We start from the raw sequence: 25175 nt of genomic DNA on the forward strand, positions 1-25175 counted from the left end.
CTTAGGACAAGCCCCTTCGCCCAGAGGCTGGGGTAATGCAGACAGTACTCACTGTGGCCCCAACTCATCGCTGGCACCCAGCGGGTGCTGCTTCCTGCAGGCCATCTGCTCAAAGATGCCCATTTCAACACCCTCCGGGATCTGGGGCATCTCGTGCTCAACCCTGCCCTGTCTGCCTGGACTCAGCGGGGTCCTTCCAGAAGCATCTCTGACTGCCCCGGCCAGCCTCCAGGGCCACGGTCTTTGACTTCCCTGTCTGAGTTTCCAGCCCAGGTCTGAGGGTGAATTCAGACTCCATGCTTTCCCGAGCCCCAGCTGGCAGTGCACAGTCCTGGGGAGGGTTTTCCTCCTCCTCCCTGAGAGCTGGGGTGGGGACACCGTGCCTCCTTGTTGTCCCCTGCTGTGGCAGGCTTAGTTCTCGCAGACGCTGAGCGTTCAGTCGTGAGTGGCCCACCTGTGCGGGCGTCTCCTAGCACAGCCCTTATTCTGGGCTTCTCCTTCCCAGTGGTACATAAAACAGTTTAAAATCAATGGCATTTTAGATTTGAGGAAATTGAGTGCTAGCTTGTGTCACTTTTTAAGACTCGGGGGGAAGAATTTGATTATCTTTCCTGGAACCAGCTTCTCTCCTCCCCAATTAAGTCGGAAGGGACAGCCTGTAATCCACAGCGTCTCACCCACGAGGGCCCAACCCACCAAATGGTTCATCAGGGGCAAATCACAAGACAGAGTTAATCGTTCCCGGAGTAAAGAGGCATCCAAGTCGTCCCCATCACACCGAATCCCCAGACACTGTCCAGCCAGCCCAGCGGGCAATGGGCCACGGGGACAGGACCCAGCCACACCTGTGCAGTCAAGGTGGGGCCAGTGAACCAGCAGGTGCAGCCAGAGCCAAGTCTGCAAGAGCACAGCCCCCGGGGCTGGGTGTGTGGGCCCATGGGGGGTGCCCTGCAGGACAAGCTTCTAGGAGAAAAGCCACTTTGTGTCATCAAAAGAGCACAGACTCACCACTCAAAAGATCTTGAGCCAGTGGCCTGGCCGCCTCGAGCCTGGGAGCTCTCCACTGAGAAACAGCATTGCACCCACCTTGGGGATCACGAGGATGGGGTGGGGGCAGCGTGGCAGCCAGAGGAGCCCGTCAGTCGTTGGAAGCCTGCTCCCCAGCTGGACATGATGTGTGCATGCCGGCATCCCCAGCACTTGCTGCACAGCAGGTGCTGGGGATAAAAGTGGGTCCGACACTGTTCCTACTCACCCTATGGCTGGACCCTTGAGAGAGGGGTGCTGGGGCTGTGAGCGCCTGAGGAGGGAGGGTTGTATCTGCCTCGGTCAGGTGCAAGGACTTGGCTAAGCAGAGGAGGAGGAAGTACTAAGAGAAGGCCCAGAAAGGATGCAGGCCCCCTGGGGAGGGGCCATAGACTAGGGCAGCCAGCACTTTAGCCAGAGGCCACGTGGAAAGGCGTGGGGAGCAGTGTGGACAGAGAACAGAAAGGGCCAGCAATGCCAGGCTCAGGAGCAGAGAATACAGCCTGGGGACTTCTCAGGGCTTCTGGCAGGAACACAACCTGCTCTCGGCTGCATTTCCAGGAGCTCACTCTGCTTGGTGGAGGGTGGGTGAGAGGAAGGGCTGCTTCGCCAGGGACCAGGAAGGGTTCTGGAGGCTTGGCCATGGATGGGTGCCCAGGTGAGGCAGGAGGGCGAAGGGTCAGCAAGCGCAGAGGGGATGGAGAGAGGGCTCCTGGCTCAGAACCCCTTCTGGCTGAGTTTTGCACCCCATGTAAGCAGGAGGGAGGCTCAGGAGAACCAGATCATGCTCTCAAAAGGATAAGAAGGCAAGCTGAGAGAGAGGACGGTCACTCTGGGCTCCCACAGGGCCTCCCTCTGCCTCACCCGTCATGGAATGCTGCAGCCCTCTGACAGATGGAATCAAAAAAACTCCGGATCCCCAAATAAAATAAATGAGCAGTTCTGTTCTGCAAGCTCCCTCCCAGCCTCACAGCCCCCATGGCTCTCTGCTTCCCGCTCACCCATGGGAAAGCCTCCCAAGCTTGCAGCTGCACCGTCAAAACAACGGGAGAAGGCTCCCTGGCTCGCCGCACACAGCGCAGGGCCTAGCCTGGAGGTCTTGTAAGCCCAGCAGGGGATTGCCTGCAAGCCCAGGCATCTAGAAAGCTCTGCTATCCTGGTAATTGGACTGTGGCTAATGCGCGGCAGAATTCCCCCCTTTCCATGGAAATGAGACACCCTCTGAATAAAATGTTTATTGATTCACAGCATTCTTGAGACCCAGCATCATTCTGCAACACGTTTAAGTGCACATGAAAAATATTTTTCAAATTAAAAAAAAAAAGGCCACAAGCCTAAGGCAAGGGACAGCCCAGTGTGGGAGCCACATGGGCTGGCAGAGAAGTGCGGAGGGAATGCCCTAAGAGGCCTGCTCCAGAACATTCCATGGATCTTCCGAGGAAGGCGAAACATGACAGCAAGCAGTCCCCGTCTCTAAGAAACAGCGTACCTCCCTCTAACCATGGTGCCTTCCAGCAGGGCAGGGTGCACGCGTTTCCTTGAGTGGCTCTAAAGTAGTGACCAAGGATTTTAGCCTGGCGGAGACGCAGTAACACAGAATGTAGGCCCCACCGGATGGCAGACTCCTTGCACCTGGGGAGCTCCCAGGGACAGGAGAGGGCTCAGCCAAGGAGCTCACAGCCTGGGCTCTGGAGCTTTAAACGGGGACCAACCTGCTTCTGCTATTCAAGTGCCCTCCCTTGTAAGCACAGGGGCACCGGGGTGCAGCAGGGTCTCAAGTTCATGTGCCCTCTGTGAACCAGGGCATGACGCCCACCTGTGCCTCCGTGAGCCAGGGCATGATGCCCACCTGCCCCACCTCCTGCCTGGAACCCCTGGGTTTGATTGAACTGGCCAGGTCTGTGTTTTAATGTTTTTAACTGCTTCCTGACCACATACGTATAGTTGCTATTATTCCAAATGATAACTTGTTTTATTTGAATTATACTTCATGAGTTATACACACTTTTAAATTTATCCTTTTCGGGGAGGCACTGGTGAGTCAGCAAATAATACCTGGTTTTGGCTGGGCGCGGTGGCTCACACCTGTAATCCCAGCACTTTGGGAGGCTGAGGTGGGTGGATCACTTAAGCTCAGGAATTCAAAACCAGCCTGGGCAACAAAGTGAGACCTCCATCTCTACAAAAAAACACAAAAATTAGCCAGGCATGGTGTCCTGTGCCTGTGTCCTCAGCTACTCAGGAGGCTGAGGTGGGAGGATGGCTTGAGCATGGGAGGTGGAGGCTGCAGTGAGCTGAGATTGCACCACTGCACTCTAGCCTAGGCAACAGAGTCAGATCCTGTCTCAAAAAGTTTTTTAAAAGTATAATAGTAACACCTGTGTTTTTGGGGAAGAATCTGTGAAGCCACCTCAGCTGGGTTCTCCACTGTTAATGCCAAGAGCAAGTGACAGCCACATGTGTCTTTGAAGAATTCAGCCTCTGGAAGGAAAGAATTTGATGTCCACGCTCTCCCTGCATTGCTGGCCTTGGGTGTAGGGTGTCACGATACAGGCTCCACGCCTGCAAGAGCCCATGGGTGAAGCCCATCAGAAAGTCCCATGAGGCAGGGGCCTGAGGTCTTGCAGCCCACCCTACCTCTGCAGGGGATGGCCCTGGGCCTTGAAGAAAACAGCAATGACAGAGGCTGAAGAGAGAATCGTGTCCATTCACTCGCTCATTCATTCGCACACACACCTCTCCACCGGGGGCCCGTGTGCACTGTGCACCTTTCCCTGAGCTGTGAAATAGGACAGATGTGCACAAAAGTCCTCAACACTGTCCCACGGGGACATTCAATGACATTGATGGTGGGTGCCCCCACCGGGGAATGGCACCCCCTGATTACTAAACTGGGGGTGATGCACACCGCTACTCAGGGATGCTCCACCTTCTCTTGGCTCCCCCAGCACTGCTGTTGGGGAGCAAGGGCCCTCCCCATCCTGGGCTACCCTCTCTGGACACCTGGGCCCTGGCTACCACTTCAATCTCTTGACCGTCTCATGTCTAGGATCCAGAGGCCCAGCAGTGGCCTTCGGGGGGAGGATGCTCTGATGATATCTTCACCAGAAAAGGCTCTGAGCACACAGACTCCACATCCTCCTCAGTCAAGATGCCAAACCTCTGGCAAACCACAGAAAGGGAGGCAGGAGACAGGCTCCAACTGCGTGCCCACACAGGCAGTCACAGCGGACAGGCCTGGAGCTGGGGACCTCTAGGCTTCCAGAGATGGGCACGTCCCAGGGACTGCCCCTGCCTGCCGGGCCCTGACCACAGACTATCAGATGTGAGCTCTGGGAGCCCCCAACCAGACTCTGTCCCGGTATTTATCTCCCAAACCTGGGCAATGCCGATAACAAAACGGAGCAATGCTAATTACCAGGTTGGGGAAACAGGTGTCCACCTGGGCTGCAGAACAGACCCTGAGCAAGAGTGACCACCTCACCCACATGAACAGCAGTCACTCACAGGACGCCCACGGGTACCAGATGCCACACAGGGCACTTCCCTACCCACCGTCTCGAAGCATCGCCATGACCCCAGAACAAGGGTGAGGAAGCTGAGGCTCAGAGAGGGAAGCCACTGTCCCGGGGCCACCCAGCAGCCAGGTGGCCGAGCCCGGAGCTCTCCGCCGCCGCTCCTGCTGTCCACACCCACATCCGGCCCTCTCCTCCTCCTCCTGCTGTACTTCAGCCTCAGCTCAAAGTCAAGCCGCCGGTGTCTGGGGGTCCCCAGTGGCGTCTCTGTGGCAGGGCCAGTGCCCTTTCCACAGGGCCTCTTAGAAGGTGGGGGCGATAAGCCCTACCAGGCCCTCAGTGTGTCTGCTGCAGGCGGGAATCATTCTCTGTGTTCAGAGAGCTGTTGTGGGTGGACGCTGGGTGCGGGGTTCTCTTCAGCAGCTGGTGCACCATGCCGGCCACATCCAGAGAGCTGTTATGGGTGGATGCTGGGCGCGGGGTTCTCTTCAGCAGCCGGTGCACCATGCCGGCCAGGACTTGGCGGAACGGCCGGCGGAGCAGAGAGTATGTGAACGGGTCGGCCGCCGCCTTGCTGTAGGTCAGGCACTTGCTGAGGATGCCCCAGTGGGCATTCACGGTGATGAAGGGCACGAGCTCTGCCAGCCTGTTGGGGAAGCGGAGCAGCTGACTCAGCCACAGTGACAGCACCTGCCACGCGCTCACGCTCCGGGGGAAGGTGCTAGAACCACACTCAAGTACATACCGCAGCCCTGACGCTCACTAGCCAGGGGGCTCTGCACCAGCACCCTGAGCCTTGGGCTCCTCTTCCTAAAATGGGATTACAAGGCCCAGTCCTGGGACTGCGGTGCAAGCCGACATCAGCCTGCACACCCCACAGCAGGTAATCAGTAGATGGCAGCACTGCCACCATCACCAGGGCCTTCTCCCATCCTCCTCACACTCAGCTCAGTGCACCTGCACGCACACCTGCCGCGGACACCTGCACACAGAACCAGCTACCAAGGGAGCCATTACCACTACCAGGCTGCAGACCAAGACACCCCAGATGTGAGCTCTGGGAGCCCCCAGTCAGACTCTCCTCTGGCATTTATCTCCCAAACCTGGGCAATGTTGAGAACAAATCAGAACAATGCTAATAACCAGGCTGCAGTAACAGGTGTCAACCTGGGCTGTAGACCAGACCCTGAGCAAGCATGACCACCTCACCCACATGAATAGCAGTCACTCGCAGGATGTCCACGGGCACCACACAAGCAGGGTGCTTCCGTACCCACCATCTCGAAGCATCACTCAGAGAGGCTCTAGGGTGTCCCTAGGACCACCAGGCACACAACTCCCAGAGGAAAGGCTCAGTCTCACATTCTGAGCCCAGTGCTTTTCTGAAATCAGATTAGAACTCAGAGTAGAAGGGACTGGGCTCCGCGTGGGGGAAAGCAGCAGGGGGACGGAACCCTCCGCTCTCAGCACAGCCTAGGGTAGGGGCCATGGAGTCAGGACAAGGCTTCTGACTAGCGGCAGCACAGCCTGAGGTGGGGGCCACAGAGTCAGGACGAGGCTTCTGACAGCTGTCACAAGCGCACGTGCTGACCAGTGGCAGCTGTTCCACCTCCCAGTTCCTGGCTTTGATCCAGGGCCTCCAAAAGCCAGGGCTTTCCCCAACAGCCTGATGATCTCCCAGGCAGTGAATTTCTGTCCCAGGCTGTCCCACCCCCAACTCAGAGGGACTGCAGCCCTGTGATTTACCGGTTTGGCTGGGTCACTCATTAGTTTGGACCACCCACAAACATAGCAGCTGCTGGGGTGCAGCAATGGATCAGACTGCCTCCCTCCCTCCAGGGCACCCAGTCCAGCAGGATGGGGATGAGGAGGCAGGCAGGCAGGCAGGCAGCCACCTCAAGCTGAGGGGCGGGGCCAGAATGTGAGGACAGAGAGAAGCTGAGGGGGCACAGCCAGAGCAGGGGCATCCAGAATCCAAAAATCAGGGCAGCGACACAGATCCAAGGCAGTCATGGCTCTAACCACCTACCCCAGGCTGCGGTGACGATCCAGTTACAGTGAGTGATAGTCCGGAAAGGGCTTTGCCACCGGCCAGCACATGCACATCAGGTACACTGTCACCCCCACGTCCAGGCAGCCCACCATCAGGCATGGACTGGAGACTGGTCACAGCCAACCAGCAGGCAAGTGGGAAGGAGGGTCCTATCGAAGGATCTGAGGAGCCTGGCATTTCCTTCAGCCACTAGGGGACTGGGCTGCAGGTGAGTAAGAAAGCCACACACATGCCAGAGTGTCTATCCCCTAGTTAAGCCCTGGTGCAGGTGGAAGTCATCAGAAACACGCAGCTGAGGCTGTGTCTGGAGCCACACTGGGACCAGAACTCGTGTGTCAACTACCAGCATTCCAACCAGCCACGACCCTGCAGAGAAGAGGGCTCGCTCACGTGTCCACTGTGGCTCAACACCTGGTGACCGTATCCATCCGCACCCCCCCCCCCCAACTAGACCAGACTCCACAAGGGAGGCTCTGTGATCCCCCACCTCCTGGTCTCACTGCCACACACCCCACGGGCTTCATCTGCATCATTGATTAAGTCAGTAAAACTCAAGAGTGACAACCAAGAAACAAAATAAAAATCCCATGTGCCCCGTCTCCTTTACCTACTTTATCCACATGAACTGGCTCAAGGTGACTTTGAGTTATTTCTAACCAGATTAAATTCACCTTCAAGATGTCCACAGAAGACTCTAACAATGCAGCCCAGTTCTGAAAACAATTCCCAGGAGAAGAGCTCTGAAATATTTTTAGCTATTGCAGGACAATTGGAATGAGTGCACTGACCTCTAAGGGGCAGCAGGGACAAACACGCTCCTGGATCTCTGACTTCCTGTGGGTTAAGCCACCAACTGCATTAGAACCTCGTCCACACACACCCAGGAGTGAGGTTCTGATTCGCTTCACTCCTATGATGTGAGAGGCGCCTGTCAGGCAGGTCCGTCCAAACTGATCCAGCTGTGCTGCTCCCAGGCTCCAGCCCTCAAGACCCCTCCCCCACTGAAACACCTGCCTAGTCTTGCTGACCTGCATCTCCGGCCATCAGAACCGAGAGGAGCCTGTGTTCCATTTGCTTTTGTAACTACATGACCAGGCACAAAGCCCAGCACAGAGTAGGTGCTCATTAAATGCTTAGTGAGTGCATGAAGAAATCTATAACCTCATTAGCGCTATATTGTACCCACATTTTTCACAGAGAAGAGAGCCTGAGCTGCCCAGATCCCAGAGTTGGTAACGACATCGTGGAAACAACGCTGCAAAGGCAGGCTTCATGACTTTGTTTGGGATTCTTCCTCTTACACTCGTGTGCACACTCATAGCTATGCATGCTCACACACGTGCTCAGGGCATTGTAAACACGCAGGAAAATAACAGTTACACCCCTGAATCAATGTAACACCATGGCTGAGTGAGCCAGTCTCACTCATCATTCATTTAAAATTTCAAAACTAAATGCTGGAGCTCTTGAAATTTTAGCACTCACCTTCTACACGTATGTACATGTGTGTGCATATATGAACACACACATGCACCCTCACAACATACACATGCATGCATGTGCAGGCACATGGGCACACATACACACAAACATGATAATCAGATAAATAGCTGGTTCCCAGGAGAAGGACGCCACAGTTTCCCCATCCACACTTGTGCCCAGGAAGTTTCCTAAGAACCAGAGACTTTTGCCAGGTTTTATCTGAGGAAGGAGGGTGCCTGTGATCCACAAGAAACCTGGCTCCCAGTCGCTAAGCCAGATGGGAACAGTGGCCAAGAGCTCGTGTCCCAAGTGCTGATTCCGAAGAGCTCAGAGGGAACCTGGCAGGCAGGAGAGAGCTGGTGCCACTCAGCATGGGCACTCTGGGGCCTCCCGGGTTCCTGGGACACAATTTTTGCCCCCCCCCACCCCCCCCAACAACATACCTAAGCCCCCCAGTGACCTGGGAAGATAGGCAGTCATCCTGGACAGGCCGGCAGATCTTGTAGGGCATTAGATAGCGACCCCAGGAGGACCCTACACAAACAGAGCCAGGATCCTGGTACTATACTCCCCGCTGGTTCCCTCCCCTGGGGTGGGGACCTGGGATCCTTGAGGATGAGGGCCATGGACCCCTCCCAGGAGTGTCTTCCTTCAGGGCATCCTCCTGCTGTGGCTCAACACATAGGGTGGAGACCTCCCAGACAGCCTGAGCGCTGCAGGGGCCTGGCCAGAAATTCCATGGAGATTCCAAGAAAGGCAAAACGTGATAGCAAGCAGTCACCATCTCTAATAAACAACGTGCCTCCCTCTAACCACGGTGCCTTCCAGCAAGGTAGGGTGCACACATTTCCTTAAGTGGAGCTAAGGTAGTAACCAAGCCACCAAGTGGGTGACCCAGGAACCCTGGAGGCAAAAACCGCAGACTCCCCTGCCCCTCAGCACAGCACTGTGATGATGGTACCAGCAGGCCCTTTACACACACTCTTTCCCAAATTACCTGTGACTCCAGGTAATTCTGACCTGACAAGCACTCAGGCCAAGGTCTCCAGGAAAGAGAGGAGCAAAGAGAACACTCACCTGGCAGTGTTACTGCCCCGAGGCTCCAGCTGGAGCTTCCACCCAGACTCCCGACTCCACGCCCAGGAGATGAGGCGTCTAAGGTCTGAGTTAGTCCCAGGTTGCCTGATTTTGAAAGCTTTCTAGGTTTAAAGAGCCAGGTGCTGATTCACAGACCCCATATCTGCCTGTGCCTGGACAAGGAGAGTCTCCTCATTTATAGGACAGGATGGGGGCCAGTGCCACCTCCCTCCCAGGGTCTTTCCCAGGAGCTGAAGAACAGCCCTGAGCCCGTCAGGTGTGGAGGAGGGTCCTCTGGTGGTGGCCGCCCTCCAGATATCTGTCTGGGAGACCTCAGAGGCCTACTCGACTGAGGCCAAGCCCACCCAGCTGTTCCCACGACAGGAGCCAGACTGCCAGGACCCACCTGGTCACGACATATGGGGCAAAGCAGATGAGGAAGGTTGCAATAGCGATGCCAATCTTCCTGGTGGCGCGGTGGCGGCGCCGCTTCTGCTGGATGAGGCAGCGCTGCCGCACACTGTGGGGACAGAGGACAGTGGTTAGGATGATGGCAGTGTGGGGACAGAACCCAGGCCCAGAGCCCAGGGGCGAAGTGAGGGCAGACAGGGGGGTTTCAGGAGGATGTTTAGCCTGGAACCTGAGCAGGACAGAGCGATGGGGGAGAGAGAAAGAACAGTGGAAAGGGGTAGGCTTGCTGTTTTGTAGGTGAAATAAAGGAAGTCTCAAAAGAAGGGCCAGCTCCTCCTCCTTTCCCTCTGGCTCATCCTTCTCCACACAGAAGCCACTGAGGCAGGCCTGCTGAGAGAGGGGCAAGGCTGGGGCCCTCAGGGAGGGAGAAGTCACCTGGCCCGCCCGCCCCAGGAGCAGGAGAGCCTCTTGGGTGTTCTGTGGGGGGCCGAGGGGGAAAGGGAAACACCTACGGGAAGTAATTTGGAACAATGGTGACACCAGCTAGAGATTCAGGAGACAAATCCTGCCAAGTAGTGAGCAGAAAGCATGGGGGATGGACCCTGCTCAAGACTTGAAGCCCAAGTCCACGCAAGGGCACTGGGTCAGCAGTGGGCAGAAACAAGCAGATGCCTCAGACCCACAGCCATGCACAGGAGGGGTGTGTCTGGCCGCCCACAGCAGAGCCCGCAGAACCCCTCCCGGAGACGCACACCTCACCGCTCTGCGCAAAGCTCCCTGTGCACTGTGAGCAGGTATCCCAGGAGGCAGAGGCCCCCACAGTGTCTGCACCAATGAACCAACAGGAAACCCCTGCGAGCAGTGTGCAGGGGCAGTGCTATGGCTGGTGAACTCTGGGCAGAGTAACGGTGGTGATGCCCACAGGCTCCTCAAGCCAACTGCCCAGGGAGCGCCCAAGTCCCTAGCCTGGGCCGGTCGGCATTCACTGGGCCAATACCTGGGGTGCAGGTCGGCGAGCAGCACGAGCGCCTTCATGGTGACGGTGTCCATGCGCTGGCAGTGGCTGCGTGCCACCCGGTGCACCTGGAGCGAGGTGAGGCAGAGCACCGCCAGCGGCAGCACAAAGCCCATGGCATGGAGCGTGGCGGTGAAGGCTGCGAAGCGCGGACGCTCAGGCTCGGGCGGCAGGCGCAGAGAGCAGGACGCGAAGGCGCTGCTGTAGCCAAGCCACGAGCAGCCAAGTGCAGCGCCCGAGAAGGCCAGAGACTGTCCCCAGGCACAGCCCAGCAGCAGGCCAGCATAGCGCGGTCGCAGGCGTCCGGCGTAGCGCAGCGGGAAGCCCACGGCCAGCCACTGGTCTGCGCTCAGCGCCGCCACGCTCAGCGCCGCGTTGGATGCCAGGAAGGTGTCCAGGAAGCCAATGGCTTGGCATGCGCCAGGCGCCGACGGTGTCCGCCCGCGCATCACACCGAGCAGCGTGAAGGGCATGTCCAGCGCCGCCAGGAGCAGATGGCCCAGCGACAGATTCACCAGCAGGACGCCCGAGGCGCGAGTGCGGAGCTCAGCGCTGTAGGCGCAACAAAGCAGCACCAGTGCGTTGGATAGCAGCGCCACGGCCAGTACCATCACCAGCAGCCCCGCCAGCAGTGCGTCGCCGGGGCCCATGGCGCTAGCGGCTCTCCAGGCACCCTGGGGTTCTCATGGCTCTGCTTCGGGCGTGAGCCTGGGAAAGTGAGGCGATGGAGCGGCTGAGCGGCGCGCCCACGGCTTCCGGGAGGCGCAGAGCAGGCCGACAAGGCCCAGAGCAGCGCGAGGAAAGCGGCGGCGAGTGCGGGGTCCGGGGCACCCGCGGGGAGGGCGTCCCTCTGCGGAGCCGGAGCAGCCCGGGGCCGCCCTGGAGGCAGCGCAACCGCGGTGCTGTCCAGGGTGCTGAATGCTCTCACCGTCCCGGCGGGACTGTCCTGAGGCTGAAGCGAGGCGCGGGGGCGCGGGTCGTAGGGGCGAGGGAGGCCTCTTTGCTAACCCTGTATCTTTCCTTCTTCTCTCCTCGTGGCGTGGCAGGATGGGACTCTGCGCGCTTCTGTTCCGGGCCAGGTCGGTCCCTGCCCTGGTCACACCTCCAGCCGAGCCTCCCAGCGCTGGTTCCTGCGCAGTTGAGACGCCAGCGAGAGCTCCTCAGTGGATCCTAGGCTGCACAGCCCTCGCCACGCCTCTCCCTCCAGGCGCTAGCACCAAACTGGAGCGACCTGGTGGCTTATAGGGGCGGTAGGGGCGGTGGGGGCGGGAATGAAGTGGCGAGAAGCTGTGCAGGCGGGGCAGAGGGAGTGACGGGGCGGGCGCTGCCCTCAGGACTTCCTCCCATCCCCCAGCCTCAGCCCAGGAACTGTGACTGCACCGACGTTTGCTGAAGCAAGAGCGACAAGTGGAAACAAGGTTGAGAAAGGCATGGGGGAACGAAAGAGAGGAAGAAGAAAAAGTGAAGAGGAAGTGGGGGGAAGAAGAGGGAAGAGGAGAGAAAAGCAACAGAGGAAGAGACAAAGAAAGGGGCACCTTGGGAGGACCCACCCAGAACGGGGTGCCGTACAGAAATGCCTGTCCTTCGCCTGGCTCCTGGAGCCCCGCGGTGCGAGGTGCATGCCTCTCCCACCTCCGCCATCCCCGTGGTGGCTTCTGAGCCTTCTCATCCAGTGGGAATCTTCCAATCCATTCGTGGCCAGTTGGCAGGACAAGGATATGGTGAAGCTGCTTCTTCCAGGAAGCTTTTTGGCATTTTCTCCCCAATGGCAGCCACAACATGACAGAAATGAAGGGCAGACCATTGCCCACCCCTCCCCACATCCACCCTCACCTGCAGGCTCTGCCAGCCCTTTCTGAGGGACAAAGGGTGGCTGGTGGTGTGGAGGCTCACCCCGTGGGCCTCTCTTGTGCCGGTGCTGCAAAGTGGCCAAGGGAAAAGCCACAGGTGCACAACTGGCCTGCTGGGGCACCCCCGGCTCTATGCCTTGGGCACATTACTTAAACCCCTTGGGCACATTACTTAAACCCCTTGGGCCTCACATTCTGATCTGTCACATGGGGATATCAATAGCCAGCAATAGCATCTGCCTCTGGTGGTTGCTGTTAGGGTTAAATTGGCCAACAAGCACAAAATGCTGAGAACATCCCAGCAGGCAGTGAGGGATCAGAACAAAGTCAACCTTTATTAGGGGGTCCGTCTGATAGCTGGACAAAGGAAGTTTCATTCAAGTGTCTGTGCCAAGTCCCCATAACTACAAACCAGGAAAACCTCAGTCCTTCTGGCTTTAACTCCAATGTCGTTGTCATCCAGAGAGGCCATCACACCAGCTCCAAGCTATTGCCATCCATCACATGCAGCAGCTTTCTCTCTCCCCACTTCTCCCTGGCACCCCCACAAACCTGCTTTCAAATTTTCACCAAATTAGACCTTGCCTGAAGCCAGAGCAGCCACGTCAAAGTTTTCCTGACATGCCCAGGAAGGGTGGGCCACTCTGTAGCTTCTGCAGGTCAGGCAAGTTCGCAGGGGAATAGCTTGGACAAAGTGATTGTGATAGTGGGGGCTTGAGAGCAGGGGCCTCACCCAATCCCTCCGTATGCAGCTCTGGGGAGCGGTGGAGGCGTCACGTGGCTTCATGGGGAAACTTTGATCTAACCACTCACAGCAGCTTCTGTCACCTCTCAACTACTCCAAAGGGAGACAATTCCACTTGCAGGGGAGCAGAGAGCATCTCTTCTGAGACATGAGCGCAGGGAAGCTCCACCAGCCTGTATTACGAAAGGCAGGCCATTCGCTCATCTGCAAGGATGTACTGGGAAACTGCATGAATGAGAAAATGTGTGTGGTGAGATCTCTGGACTCTGGTTAGGGCACCTTGATAGGTCTAGATCTGTTCTGTTTGCTGCTTTCCCCAAAGCCCCAGCGATTCTGGCCTCAGATCTTGCCAGCCTGGCTGCCCCCCTTCCCTGGGTTGTAGGGGGTGGTTTTGAACCCTGTGGTCTTATCAATATAATATCGTTTAATCGTCTTACACTCAAATCTCATTCCAGGTGAAAAATTTAAATCCTCTGTAGGGTGAAATGCTGGACCTAATCCTTTTATCTTCCAAAAAGAAAAAGTATATTAAAATATTAAATATTTTCACCACTTCTTTAAAAAGTAAGGCAGTACCCTAACTATGCAGTCCTGCCCATTCTTGCTGAGATACGCATTGCAACGATAAAGCTCAGGATTACTTCCCGAAGGCTCCTCCCCTGCCTAGTGATAGTTCATGGTTCCCCATTGCCTATGAAATTCCTTAGCAGCCCCTCCAAGTCTACCTAAATCTGGTCTCAGCCACTCATGCTGGGCCCTTTGCTGTTGCTGTCACTCACACACACAGAGACATGCACACACGCACACATGTACACACGCTCACATGCACACACGCACACATGCACACATGCTCACATGCACACACGCACACACACGCACACATGCACGCTCACACCATTTAGCCACATCTCCATTACTCATCACCCATGCACTTAACCCACATTACCTGACTTTGTGTTGCTGACTTGGCCTGAATGCCCTCTCTGTACTTTCCTTTTCATCTACTCCTCCTCTAAGACAAAGCTCTGCTAAACCTTCCCCTGTCAGCCAGGGAGAGTCACACCTCCTCAGAGCACCTTCTGAGACTTTCATCTCAGCCCCAACAGAAGTGCTGGGCTGAGATGAAGTGCAGAGGCTGAGATGCCACTGCTGCTTAATCAAAGTGAATGGCTTGTTTCCTCGTCTGAAAAATAGGGGCAGGAAGACCCATCTTCAGGGGGTGCAGTGAGAATTAAATAAGGTTACATTCAATAGGTGTAAAAGAAATAAGCTTAGTACTAAAACAAGTTTAAATAAAATCAAATGAGCTCAGTTAACCATTATTCTTTTCCCTCTTTTCCCGTTTTTCCTCCCCAGTTGCATGTAACAAGCTGTCGGTGTATATCTGTGGAAATGAATTTGCCATTAGTGATAGCACTTCAATATGATATAATTGATACAATTCACTTATCTCACAAAATAAGCTTGCTATTTCTCTTGGAGGGCCAGGGTGGTTGTGTTGATCAGATCTGACTTTGTCCACATCTTCTCTCTGCTCAACAAAGTGAAGGAATCAAGCCTCGTGTGATCACCACAGTCTGCTGTATCCAGCACGTTCTCTCGTACACGCTGGGTGCCCAGTACATCCTTGCAGCTGAGTGAATGGCCTGCCTTTCCGTAATACAGGCTGGCGAAGCTTCCCTGCGCTCATGTCTCAGAAGAGATGCTCTCTGCTCCCCTGCAAGTGAAATCGTCTCCCCGTGGAGTCACTGACAGGTGACAGGGACTGCTGAGTGGCTACACCAAAGTCTCCTCGTGAAGCCACCTGACACCTCCACCACTCCCCAGAGCTGCACACACATGGTCTCTTAGAAGCCTTGGAGGGGCTGGGGGAACCCCCAGCTATCAAGCCCTGACTGCAGGCAAGTATCGGGAAGGAATAATATGGCATGTTAACAAATATGATTGCTCATAGACAGGCGGAAAAGGGAAAGGAGGAAGATGGAAAGACAGGGAAATGAATGAAACTCCCAGCAACAGGAAGGCGGAAAGTGTGTGATTCTATTCCCCTACAGCATAGCGCTGTGTGGCCATTAAAAAGCAGGTGTCGGCTGGGCGTGGTGGCTCATGCCTGGAATCCCAGCACTTTGGGAGGCCAAGGCAGGTGGATCAGGAGTTTGAGACCAGCCTGACCAATATGGCAAAACCCCATCTCTACTAAAATAAATAAATAAATAAAATGCAAAAATTAGCCAGGCGTGGTGGTGTGCACCTGTAGTCCCAGCTATTTGGGAGGCTGAGACAGGAGAATGACTTGAACCCGGGAGGCAGAGGTTGCAGTGAGCTGAGATTGTGCTACTGTACTCCAGCCTGGGTGACAGAGCGAGATTCCATCTAAGAAGAGAAGAGAAGGGGGAGGGGAGGGGAGAGGAGAGGAGGGAAAAAAGAGGGAGGGAGGGAGGGAGGGGGAGAGAGAGAGCGGGAGAGAGAAATGGGGAGAGAGGGGGGAGAGAGAGATGGGGGGAGAGAGATGGGGAGAGAGGGGGGAGAGAGAGATGGGGAGAGGGGGGAGAGAGAGATGGGGAGAGAGAGGGGGAGAGAGAGGGGGAGAGAGACGGGGAGAGAGAGGGGGAGAGAGAGGGGGAGAGAGAGGGGGAGAGAGGGAGAGAAAGAGAGAGAGAGAGAGAAAGGGAGAGAGAGAGAGAGAAAGGGAGAGAGAGAGAAAAGCAGATGTCCCGAGGACAAATCCCACTGTGGATTGTTTATCAGAAACCACTGAGAATACTGGGACCTCAACTCTCTGATCAAGGCGTGGAAGCACCGGATGCTGATGCCAGGCCACCAGTCATGGTCACCAATGGCCGATGGAGCTAGGAGTGGTTGGTTGTTTTTCTGTGTCTTTACACTTTCCCGTCACTTTTACATTTTCTGTGAGAGCATGAAATGCTTTGAAAATCAGAAAATCACTCAGCAAGAAAAGCCCAGATCAAGCGCTCCATCTGGAGGCCTCACCATCATGACCAGATTTAATTTTATTTTCCTGCCTTGGAGCATCTTAGTTTTGTAAAATCCCAGTAGAAATTAACTTCCCAGGAGGAGGGAGGAACAGTGGAGGGGGGAAGACAGAGACAGAGAAAAGGAGAGAGAGAGAAGGGGAGGGAGAGGGAGAGGGGGAGAGAGAGAGAGATCACGAGCATGGAATTCCTTAGAATAGCAGAGAGGTAGGAAAGTATTACAGCTGGCAATATTATCCACACCCTTAGAAACCACACACGCCCTCAGCAGCAACACATTCCCACTAATTCCTCAGTGAAACGCAGAAGAGTCCCTCAGTGCCATGGAGCTGGGACCTGTGACTGCAGGGCAAATCAGATCTGTCCCTGTCTTCTGGGGGTTCACGGGCTGGGGGCCGAGGGCAGGCCAGAAACTGGGCATGACTCCCCCAGGTATGACTGAGGCTGGGGGAGGCTCCAGGCTCTGGGGGACCCTTGGGTGGCACCTGACCCAGCCTGGGTCTGCCCAGAGCAAGAGAATTTTGAAGGACAGCAGAGTTTGACAAGAAGGGACGAGTAAGAGATTATCAGATGGTAAGAAGGAGGAAGGGGTCGGCGGGAAGCAAAGTTCAAGGTTATGGACTATGGGCAGGGCAACCCCTAAAAAACCTGGAATGCCAGGCTAAGTGAGTTGGGATTTGTCCCAGAGGCTGTGGGACGTCAGCAAAGGCTCCTGGCAGGGGCTGTGTCCCGATCTTTCAGTCCGGCAGCCCTGGAGGCCTTTGGGGTCTTGGTCTGTGCAGCCCGAGCTCCTGCTGCTAAGAAGCTCTTAGCTGGGAAGGACCAGCTCTGCACCAGCCCCACCCTGTGTGAAGAACCCTCCAGAGGAGAAAGGGGTTTGTGGGGGCTGGTCCTAGAGTCTCAGCTGAAGGTCACAAAGCCGCCCGGAGCCCTGCCTACCTGACCACCTGCACGGGGTCCCTTTATCCTCAGAGACAACCCTGCAGCCAGGGCATCATGCTGGGCCACTCACCTGGCCTCCTCTCCTCATGAAGCACCTGCAACTCTGGAAAGCTGTGCCCAGAGGCAGCCCCAGTGCAGGGAGCCGGCTGGGACCCTTGGGCTGCTCCAGCCCCAGGGGTGGCCCACCCTGGCAGGCCTCCTGCAACAGGAGGCTGAGGAGGGAGGCCCCAGCCTCAATCAGACGGAGGACATCAGGATGGAAAGAATCCGCAGCCAAGGTAAGAGTGTCTCCTAATGCTTGGACGAAAACCCTGGCACTCGGAAGGAAAAGGGTTCCGGCTGAGGAGCCATTCAGGCCTGGGTTGATTCTGCACCTTCTCTTCTGAGCAGTATGGCCTCATCCTCCCTGAGCCTCGGTTTCCTCATCTACAGCGTGGGAACCCAGGAGCTTCCCCACAGAGTTGGTATGAGGATTAAAAGAGGCATGAGTTGCTGGGCACAGTGCTCACGCCTGCAATCCCAGCACTTCGGGAGGCTGAGGTGGGCGGATCACTTGAGCCCAGCAATTTCAGACCAGCCTGGGCAACATGATGAAACTCCATCTCCAGAAATCATATAAAAATTAGCCAGGCATGGTAGTGCACAGCTGTAATCCCAGCTACTCAGGGGAGTGAGGTGGGAGAATCACTTGAGCCCAGGAGGTAGAGGCCACAGTGAGCCAAGATCACACCACTACACTCCAGCCTGTGCGACTGAGCAAGATCCTGTCTCTCTCTTTCACCCAGGCTAGAGTGTAGTGGCATGATGTTGGCTCACTGCAACCTCTGCCTCCCGGGTTCAAGCAATTCTCCTGCCTCAGCCTCCTGAGTAGCTGGGATTACAGGCGTGCACCACCACGTCTCGCTAATTTTTGTATTTTTAGCAGAGACGGGGTTTCGCTATGTTGGTCAGGCTGGTCTCGAACTCCTGACTTAAGGTGATCCGCCCGCCTCGGCCTCCCAAAGTGCTGGGATTACAGGCATAAGCCACTGCACCTGGCCCCCCAAAACATTTTTTTAATAAATAAAAGAGGCATAAGTGTCACCACCTCATGAATGTCACAACCACCCCCACAGCGGTCACCCAGAAACGCCGATGATCAGACGATGCCACCCACGGTGCACTCACAGAGGGGCTGCAGCCAGGACAAAGGAGACCCACAGGCATCCTTTCATCCACTTATTCCACAAGTGCTTGCCCCTCTTATGCACCAGGGCTGAGCCAGGAACCTGGAGGTCGATGGTGGAGCAGGGGCCTGGAGAGAGGGGTGCAGGTAAGGCGCAGCAGGCCACAGAGGAGAGGCCATCAGCTCTCACTGGGCAGTCAGAACGGCCTAAGAGGCAGGCTCTCCCCTGGGTTCAAATCCTTCCCCTCTTCCCCTCCCCCGCTGCCTCCTGGACGTGAGTGGCCTCAGGCAGGGAAGGTGACCATCTTTCTGCCATCTTATTATCTTTAGTGTGGGAAGAAACTTCTCCTGTCTCTTAGGGACCCCCAGGCAGGGTAAGTGTGACATTTACCATGAGAACAGTTAGGATTCTCACTAGGTGGAAGGTAAGGGAAACCATGGTGTGTCTTTAAGTAGGAATCAAGAGACAGAGGGGGCCCTCCATGGCCACAAGGGCCCACCGCTTGCTTGGGACTGAGGCTGTGGGTCCCCGCAAGGTGCAGCCCCTCCACCTAGGACATGGCAGGCCCTGTCAGAGCAGAAGCCACCTGCGTCATGGTTCCAGGGAAGAAGCTGGATGGTGGACCTAGGCGGCATATACCTGTGGTCCCAGCTACTCTGGAAGGCAGGAGGATCGCTTGAGCCCAAGAGTTCAAGGCTGCAGTGAGCTATGATTGCACCTCTGCACTCTAGCCTGGGAGACAGAGTGAGACTGTGGCTCAAAAAGAAAGAAAAAAAGAAAGAAAAGAAACTTGGTTGAAAATGTGAAGAAAGAGGCTGGGGAGAGGATGTGTGAAGCTTCCCAGGAAGCCTTCAACTTGAGTTTAGTCTTTATGGGAATAAAATTTTAAATAAACAGTCAAATTGTTCATTTGTTCATTCAGGAAATGTTGGTTGTAGGTCTGAGGACAAGATGGATAAAACCAGGGCTTGTCACATGACATAAACATGTGAAATGCACCTCTGAGGAGCCCATCACACACCTGGTCCGGACAGGACACACAGCCTGGGCACAGGCAGTGCCACCTTTGGCAAAAATGTTTCCAGACATCACAGGTAACGGTAACACAGTTATGACCTCCACCAGGAATCATTCTCGTGATACTGGGAGCAGCCAACACTTACTGAGGAGGTCTTCCCATGCCTCACCTCCTCCATCTTCCCAGCAACCCGGTGAGGTGTAGATTCCACCTGCCCAGTTCCTGTGAGCCGTATCTACTCACCACGGCTTATATGCAATGACCGGATAAAGATGCAAGGCAAACATTGTCAACGGCTCTTAGAGAGCATTGGACATTTCACCTGCTTAACCCCATCTAATAAGCACCCAAACAATGAGGTAGGTTTTTTTCCTCTCAATTTGCCACTGGAGAAACTTGCCCCCAGAGAGACCAGGGGGCTGGCCTGGGGCCACAGAGCTGAAAGGAGCCTGAACCACCCCCACTGTCGGACTCCAAGCCCTGGACCCTGCCCTCTGGCGCCAGCTGGAATCCAAGCAGTCATTAGGTGGGCCCTGCCCACCCTCCATGCTGGTGGCCAAACTGGGAATTCCAGTTGCTGAATTGCAGCTAAGTTTCCTGGAGAGAACTCAAGCTCTCCCTGTCACTCTGCACAGCACCCATTATTTCTATTTCAGCCACTGTTGGGCATGTCCCCCACAGTTTTTCAATTCTTTGCCTAACAGATACAAGGAGACACCTCAGCCAGAAGGCCTGTCCCATGGCCTCCATAACTGGCCCAAAGAGGACACCAGGATGAGAAGGCGGATAATTAAAACCTGGAGTATAATGACTGCATGAGTCAGGCCTAATTACACTCTGCACTGTGGCTGGTGACTCAGGGGTGCCTATGGGAGGCAGAGCACCAGCTTCTGTAGCCAGCATCTGGCAAAGCGATCCCAACCCTGGCTCAGACACTGGGTCACTGCATGACCTTGGACAAGTCACTTCATCTCTCTGCAGCTCAGTTTCCTCTTCTGGAAGACAGCAGGAGCCATCTGCTTAGATTGTCGGGGGTGGCAGGAAGAGATAAAATAAGTTGGAAGCAGCCCGGGCTAAGCATACAGCAGGTGCTTACTAAGTGCCCCATGGTATGGAGCTGCAGCTGGGCTGCCTCAGCCACTGAAGGTCAAAGTCACCAGTGGAATTTGGAGATGGGTCACACCGCTGAGTTGGTTCACTGGATGCATAAAGCAACATACTCAGCCCCTTGGCTACTGTTATCTGTAATAGCTAAACTAAAAGTCAAATGAAATGTTGGGCCTGGGGTGGGGAGCCTTGAGGCTGGACCAAACTCAGATGTGGTCTGTCTGGGCTCAGATCACCAGCCTCAAAGCTATCCACAAAAGGAAAAATTAAGCCAGGGCAGCAGAAAGTACCTCTGAGACCTGTGGGTACCAAGAAGACAGTCCATGTGGAGAAAGGGAAAAACCAACTAACTATGAAACCCAGAGGGTGTGGTGTCAAGGAATTGTTCCGTTTTACAGAGTGGTATCATCAGCTTCCTGTGAAACTTCTACTAAAATGGGTTGTGAGAGTAACTACTCATGGACAGTATCTTTAATTTTAAATGCTACAGAATGAAAGGGCACGTTTGGGTGGATGCAGGACTCACAGCTCACTATTGAACACTCCCTGATCAGTATATGTGATCCAGCTGCACAGGAGGTTATGCCCGAGGGAACGGCCAGCCTGTCCAAAGAGATGAAAGCCACCACGGAGTCTGTTTCCCCTGAGAAGGGGACTGCCCAACTCTTCCTATAAACGCCAAGTGGAACACCCCAGATGAAGCAACTGATACGCTTCGTATGCAAGCCATGTAGGACTGGCTTTATGATGACCAGTATATTCACCCATAGAATATACCCATTACCCAGGTCATGGTAAATGCTGTGGTTAAGGGGGTCCCTTCTATGTGGGCACCCCAAGTGACATTACTCCTGCAGAATCAAACAACAATTTAAGAAGTTCTCTCAAATTTGTTGTTGTAGAGCCAGGTGTGGTGGATCACACCTGTAATCCCAGCACTTTGGGAGGCCAAGGCGGTTGGACCACTTGAGGTCAGGAGTTCAAGACCAGCCTGGACAACATGGTGAAACCCTGTCTCTACAAAAGATAATTTTTTTAAATGTTGTTGCAGCTTTCTTTCAGATCCTAAGAAAACATGAGGATAATTAAGGTTTAAAAAATGGGAAAGTCAGAAGCATGCCAGGTTTTCTAGTACTCCAGCTGGTTACATATGATGGTCTGTTCTTGTGCAGACTTTAAACTGATAGGCAAATTTCATCAAGAAAAATTCAGAGCACAAAGCTGGACCTGCGTCTATAGGGTTCCTAAGTTCTCTGCCTACTGCTCTATTTTCTTTCCCGCCCGCTTTAAATCTGCTGTTTCCTTTCTACTGGTGTTGAGATAACAACCAGTTGGCATCTTTTTTTTTTTTTTTTTGCATACTGGTGAGTTTGTATTGATATCTCATGGCTAGAGTTCTGAAGTAAAAACTACAGGATCTTTGTATACATGTATGCTTATGCTTAGATGTGTTTACGTGTACGTATGTGTTATGGCCACAAGCTACCACATTGGCTTAAAGATAAAAGTACTCAAAAATTAAGTAATAAGCTCTAGTGCTTTTCAAGTTAATGTGACTTAAGCAAATCTTTTATAAATAAGCTGGCTTTAAAATTATTAGTAAAATAAAATTAGAGATGTCTTCATAATTATCAGCATATCTTATTGTTTAAATTTATTGATCAATTTTATATTTATCTCTGCTAGATATTATAAGGTGTCAAGGTTTGGCATGAAGTTTATAAAACTATAAATCCAGCCTGAAGCCAAATGACCCTTGAATAATTGTTGATAAGTATTTAATATTGTTTATTTAATGAAAACAGCTAAATCCTGAGTTATTGGCAAAAATCCCATTTATTTAACCTTAAGTTTCTCATTTAAGTAAACACCTGATATTCACAGTCTATAAAAATGGTTGAAACAGGAAAATAACTTTAAATAATGACTATCCCAGTTTTCATAAGTAATCTAAGTAAACTATTAAAAATAAAAATAATAACTAATTAGGTAAATGTAATAGAATAAATACCTATAAGTAAGCTGGGTATGGTGGCTCATGCTTACAATCCCAGCACTTTGGGAGGCTGAGGTGGGTGGATCACCTGAGAGCAGGAGTTTGAGACCAGCCTGACCAACATGCTGAAACACCGTCTCTACTAAAAATGCAAAAAATTAGTCAGGCGTGGTGGTGCATGCCTGTAATCCAGCTACTTGGGAGACTGAGGCAGGAGAATCGCTTGAACCAGGGAGGAAGAGGTTGCAGTGAGCCAAGAATGTGCCACTGCTCTCCAGCCTGGGCAACAGGGTGAGACTGGGTCTCCAAAAAAAAAAAAAAAAAAAAAAAAAAAAAAAAAAAAAAAAAAAAAAAACTTATAAATAAATTTATATATAATTAAGAATCTAAAGTCATATTATTCATTAAAGTTTTAAAAAAATTATATTACAGTAAAACATTTTTCAAAAAAAGTGTTATTAAAAGGAAAATAATTTTTGTTTAATTCAAAGGTTATTTATGAAATGAAGTAAAAATAACCAGTAAAAAAGAGAGATGTAAAGAAAGTTATACATATACGGAGGCATTTTTGGCAAGAAAGGTTAAAAGAAAAATAATTTTATATGAGAAAAACATTTTGTATGATAAATTTTTGTCCTGAAATAAAATGACTGTTTAAGAAAAAGAATGTTTAGGATAAAATGGGAGATCTAAGCATGTCATAAGTGGTTTATGCAAGTCCTAATAAGGTTTATAAAAGGAGAATTTATATATATATGTGTGTGTGTGTGTACGTATATATATATCAACTTTATGTGATTAAAATGGCTATAATTAAAAGATTATGTACAATAGTCTTTCTACAGATTAGGCCTTGATATTAAAAATGCACTAATACAGCCTGGCCAATGTGGTGAAACCCCGTCTCTACTAAAAATACAAAAATTAGCCGAGTATGGTGGCAGGCCCCTGTAATCCCAGCTACTCAGGACGCTGAGGCAGGAGAACTGCTTGAACCTGGGAGGCAGAGGTTACAGTGAGCTAAGATCCTGTCACTTCACTCCAGCCTGGATGCCAAGAGCAAAACTCTGTCTCAGAAAATAAAAAAATGCACCAATACACTAAAGAATTGGCTAGAACAAAATTTTCTTAAAGTATTGATTTATTCTTAATAAAATTGCAAGAGATTTTAATTTTTAACCCAAAAGTTCAATTTTTATTGCATGTTGCTCATAAACCAAAAATAAAATTCTAAGCCCCCCAGCTGATGGACCCCCGACCCCTAGTCAGTGAAGGGCATTCCAAAGAAACCTGAAAAACTAGCACAGGCCATGATGAAAAGCAGGTTGGACATGCCTCATAATACTCTCCTCCCTTTGGAATTCAAGCACTGCTAACCAGAGTTAACATTAAAACAGAGACTTAAGGATGACAAAACAGACTCTTTATAGCAATAAGATACCAAATTTCAACCTGACTCTAGCCTGGCATCACATGAGAAATAGCAGGCCCTGGAAGAAACTGAAGTATTTTACCACAAAATACATTCCTTTGACATATTTTGAAATGGCCCTACAAAGCTGTCTCTGGTGGAGAAAATCTGCATCCTGCAGAGAATCCCCTCCCTTCCCAGATCTTTTCCCTGATCCAGGAGAGAATTAGCTAAGAGTCTGGCACATTTTCGTGTCTGATCAGAGCTCTGGAGCCTGCTACCTGGAGGCTTCATCTGCACCATAAAAATACCTTGGTCTCCACAACCCTTAGCTTAACACAGACACTCCTTTCTATTGATTCTAGATCTTTAAATCATAATCCTAACTGTTTAAACCAATTGCCAATCAGAAAATCTCTGAATCCATCTAGGATCTGGAAGCCCCCACTTCCAGTGCTCCTGCCTTTCCAGACTGAACCAATGTATACCTTCTATGTATTGACTGACATCTGCCTGTAACTTCAGTTTCCCCTGTGAAAGGAAATTAAATTTTGGGACCCCCAAGCTCCTTTAGCCAAAAGGAAGAGTCAAGCTGGGAACTGGGTCACACAAACCTGCCTCCATCTTTTAGTTCCTGAATCAGATGGCTACAAGATGAAAAGCTACCAGCCTCCCCCATATTTTGCCCACAAGTAAATTCCCAGTGAGCTGTTAAAACTTCATCATGGCAATGCAGACTGATAGCTTATCTTTACAGGTGTAGTCACCCTGGCCTACCTACCCCACCGCCAGACCAAATGCATATCTGATTGCTCCCCTACCCCATTTTGTTGTTCTCTCACGTAAAATGCACGTTCCCCACGTTTGTCCTTCGCCCCTTTTTTTAATGTGAAAACTGTGCTTCTCAATATCCCACCCTTTCTCCTTTAAATTTGGAGCCCTCAAAATCATCTTCAGAGAAAGGCATAGACATGCCTCCCAGGCACATCCTTTATGTTGGCAAATAAATCTAAAATGATTGAAACTTGTCTCGTCATTTTCTTCGATTGACACCCTAAAATGCATAAAATCAGACTGTCACCCAGCCACTTCGGGCACTTGTTCACAGTGCCTCCTGGGGCTGTGCCAGGGGTCATGATCCTCACATTTGGTTCACAATAAATCTCTTTAAATATTTTACAGTTTGACTCTTTGTCAACATGCTATTTTCAGCTTTCTCTCCCATTTGAGAAGGTCTGAGATAATCTCTCCCCTTCAACTTTTTTCTCAACTCCTCTCACCTTTTTTACTCAGATTCTAACTGTTGTTGTGATCTGATGCTAAAGATGTTTTATCTTAAAGGTCAAAAGGGAATTTTTTTTTTTAAAC

The 25175-nt window shown here is 52.6% G+C and overlaps 1 protein-coding gene across 1 annotated transcript; it reads right to left on the bottom strand.

Annotated features, from left to right (window-relative positions):
• Positions 1–2246: 2246 nt before the first annotated feature.
• On the bottom strand, positions 2247–11820 carry GPR78 (G protein-coupled receptor 78). The gene is made up of 3 exons (XM_055246317.1): positions 10562–11820; positions 9560–9673; positions 2247–5187 (listed from the first exon to the last, which is right to left on the bottom strand). The coding sequence occupies exons 1-3, from the start codon at positions 11227–11229 to the stop codon at positions 4878–4880; spliced, it is 1092 nt and encodes a 363-aa protein (XP_055102292.1). The 5' UTR covers positions 11230–11820; the 3' UTR covers positions 2247–4877.
• Between the last annotated feature and the right edge of the window lie 13355 nt (positions 11821–25175).

Source organism: Symphalangus syndactylus, chromosome 16 (genome assembly GCF_028878055.3).
Source record: "Symphalangus syndactylus isolate Jambi chromosome 16, NHGRI_mSymSyn1-v2.1_pri, whole genome shotgun sequence".
Taxonomy (NCBI): Eukaryota; Metazoa; Chordata; class Mammalia; order Primates; family Hylobatidae; genus Symphalangus; species Symphalangus syndactylus.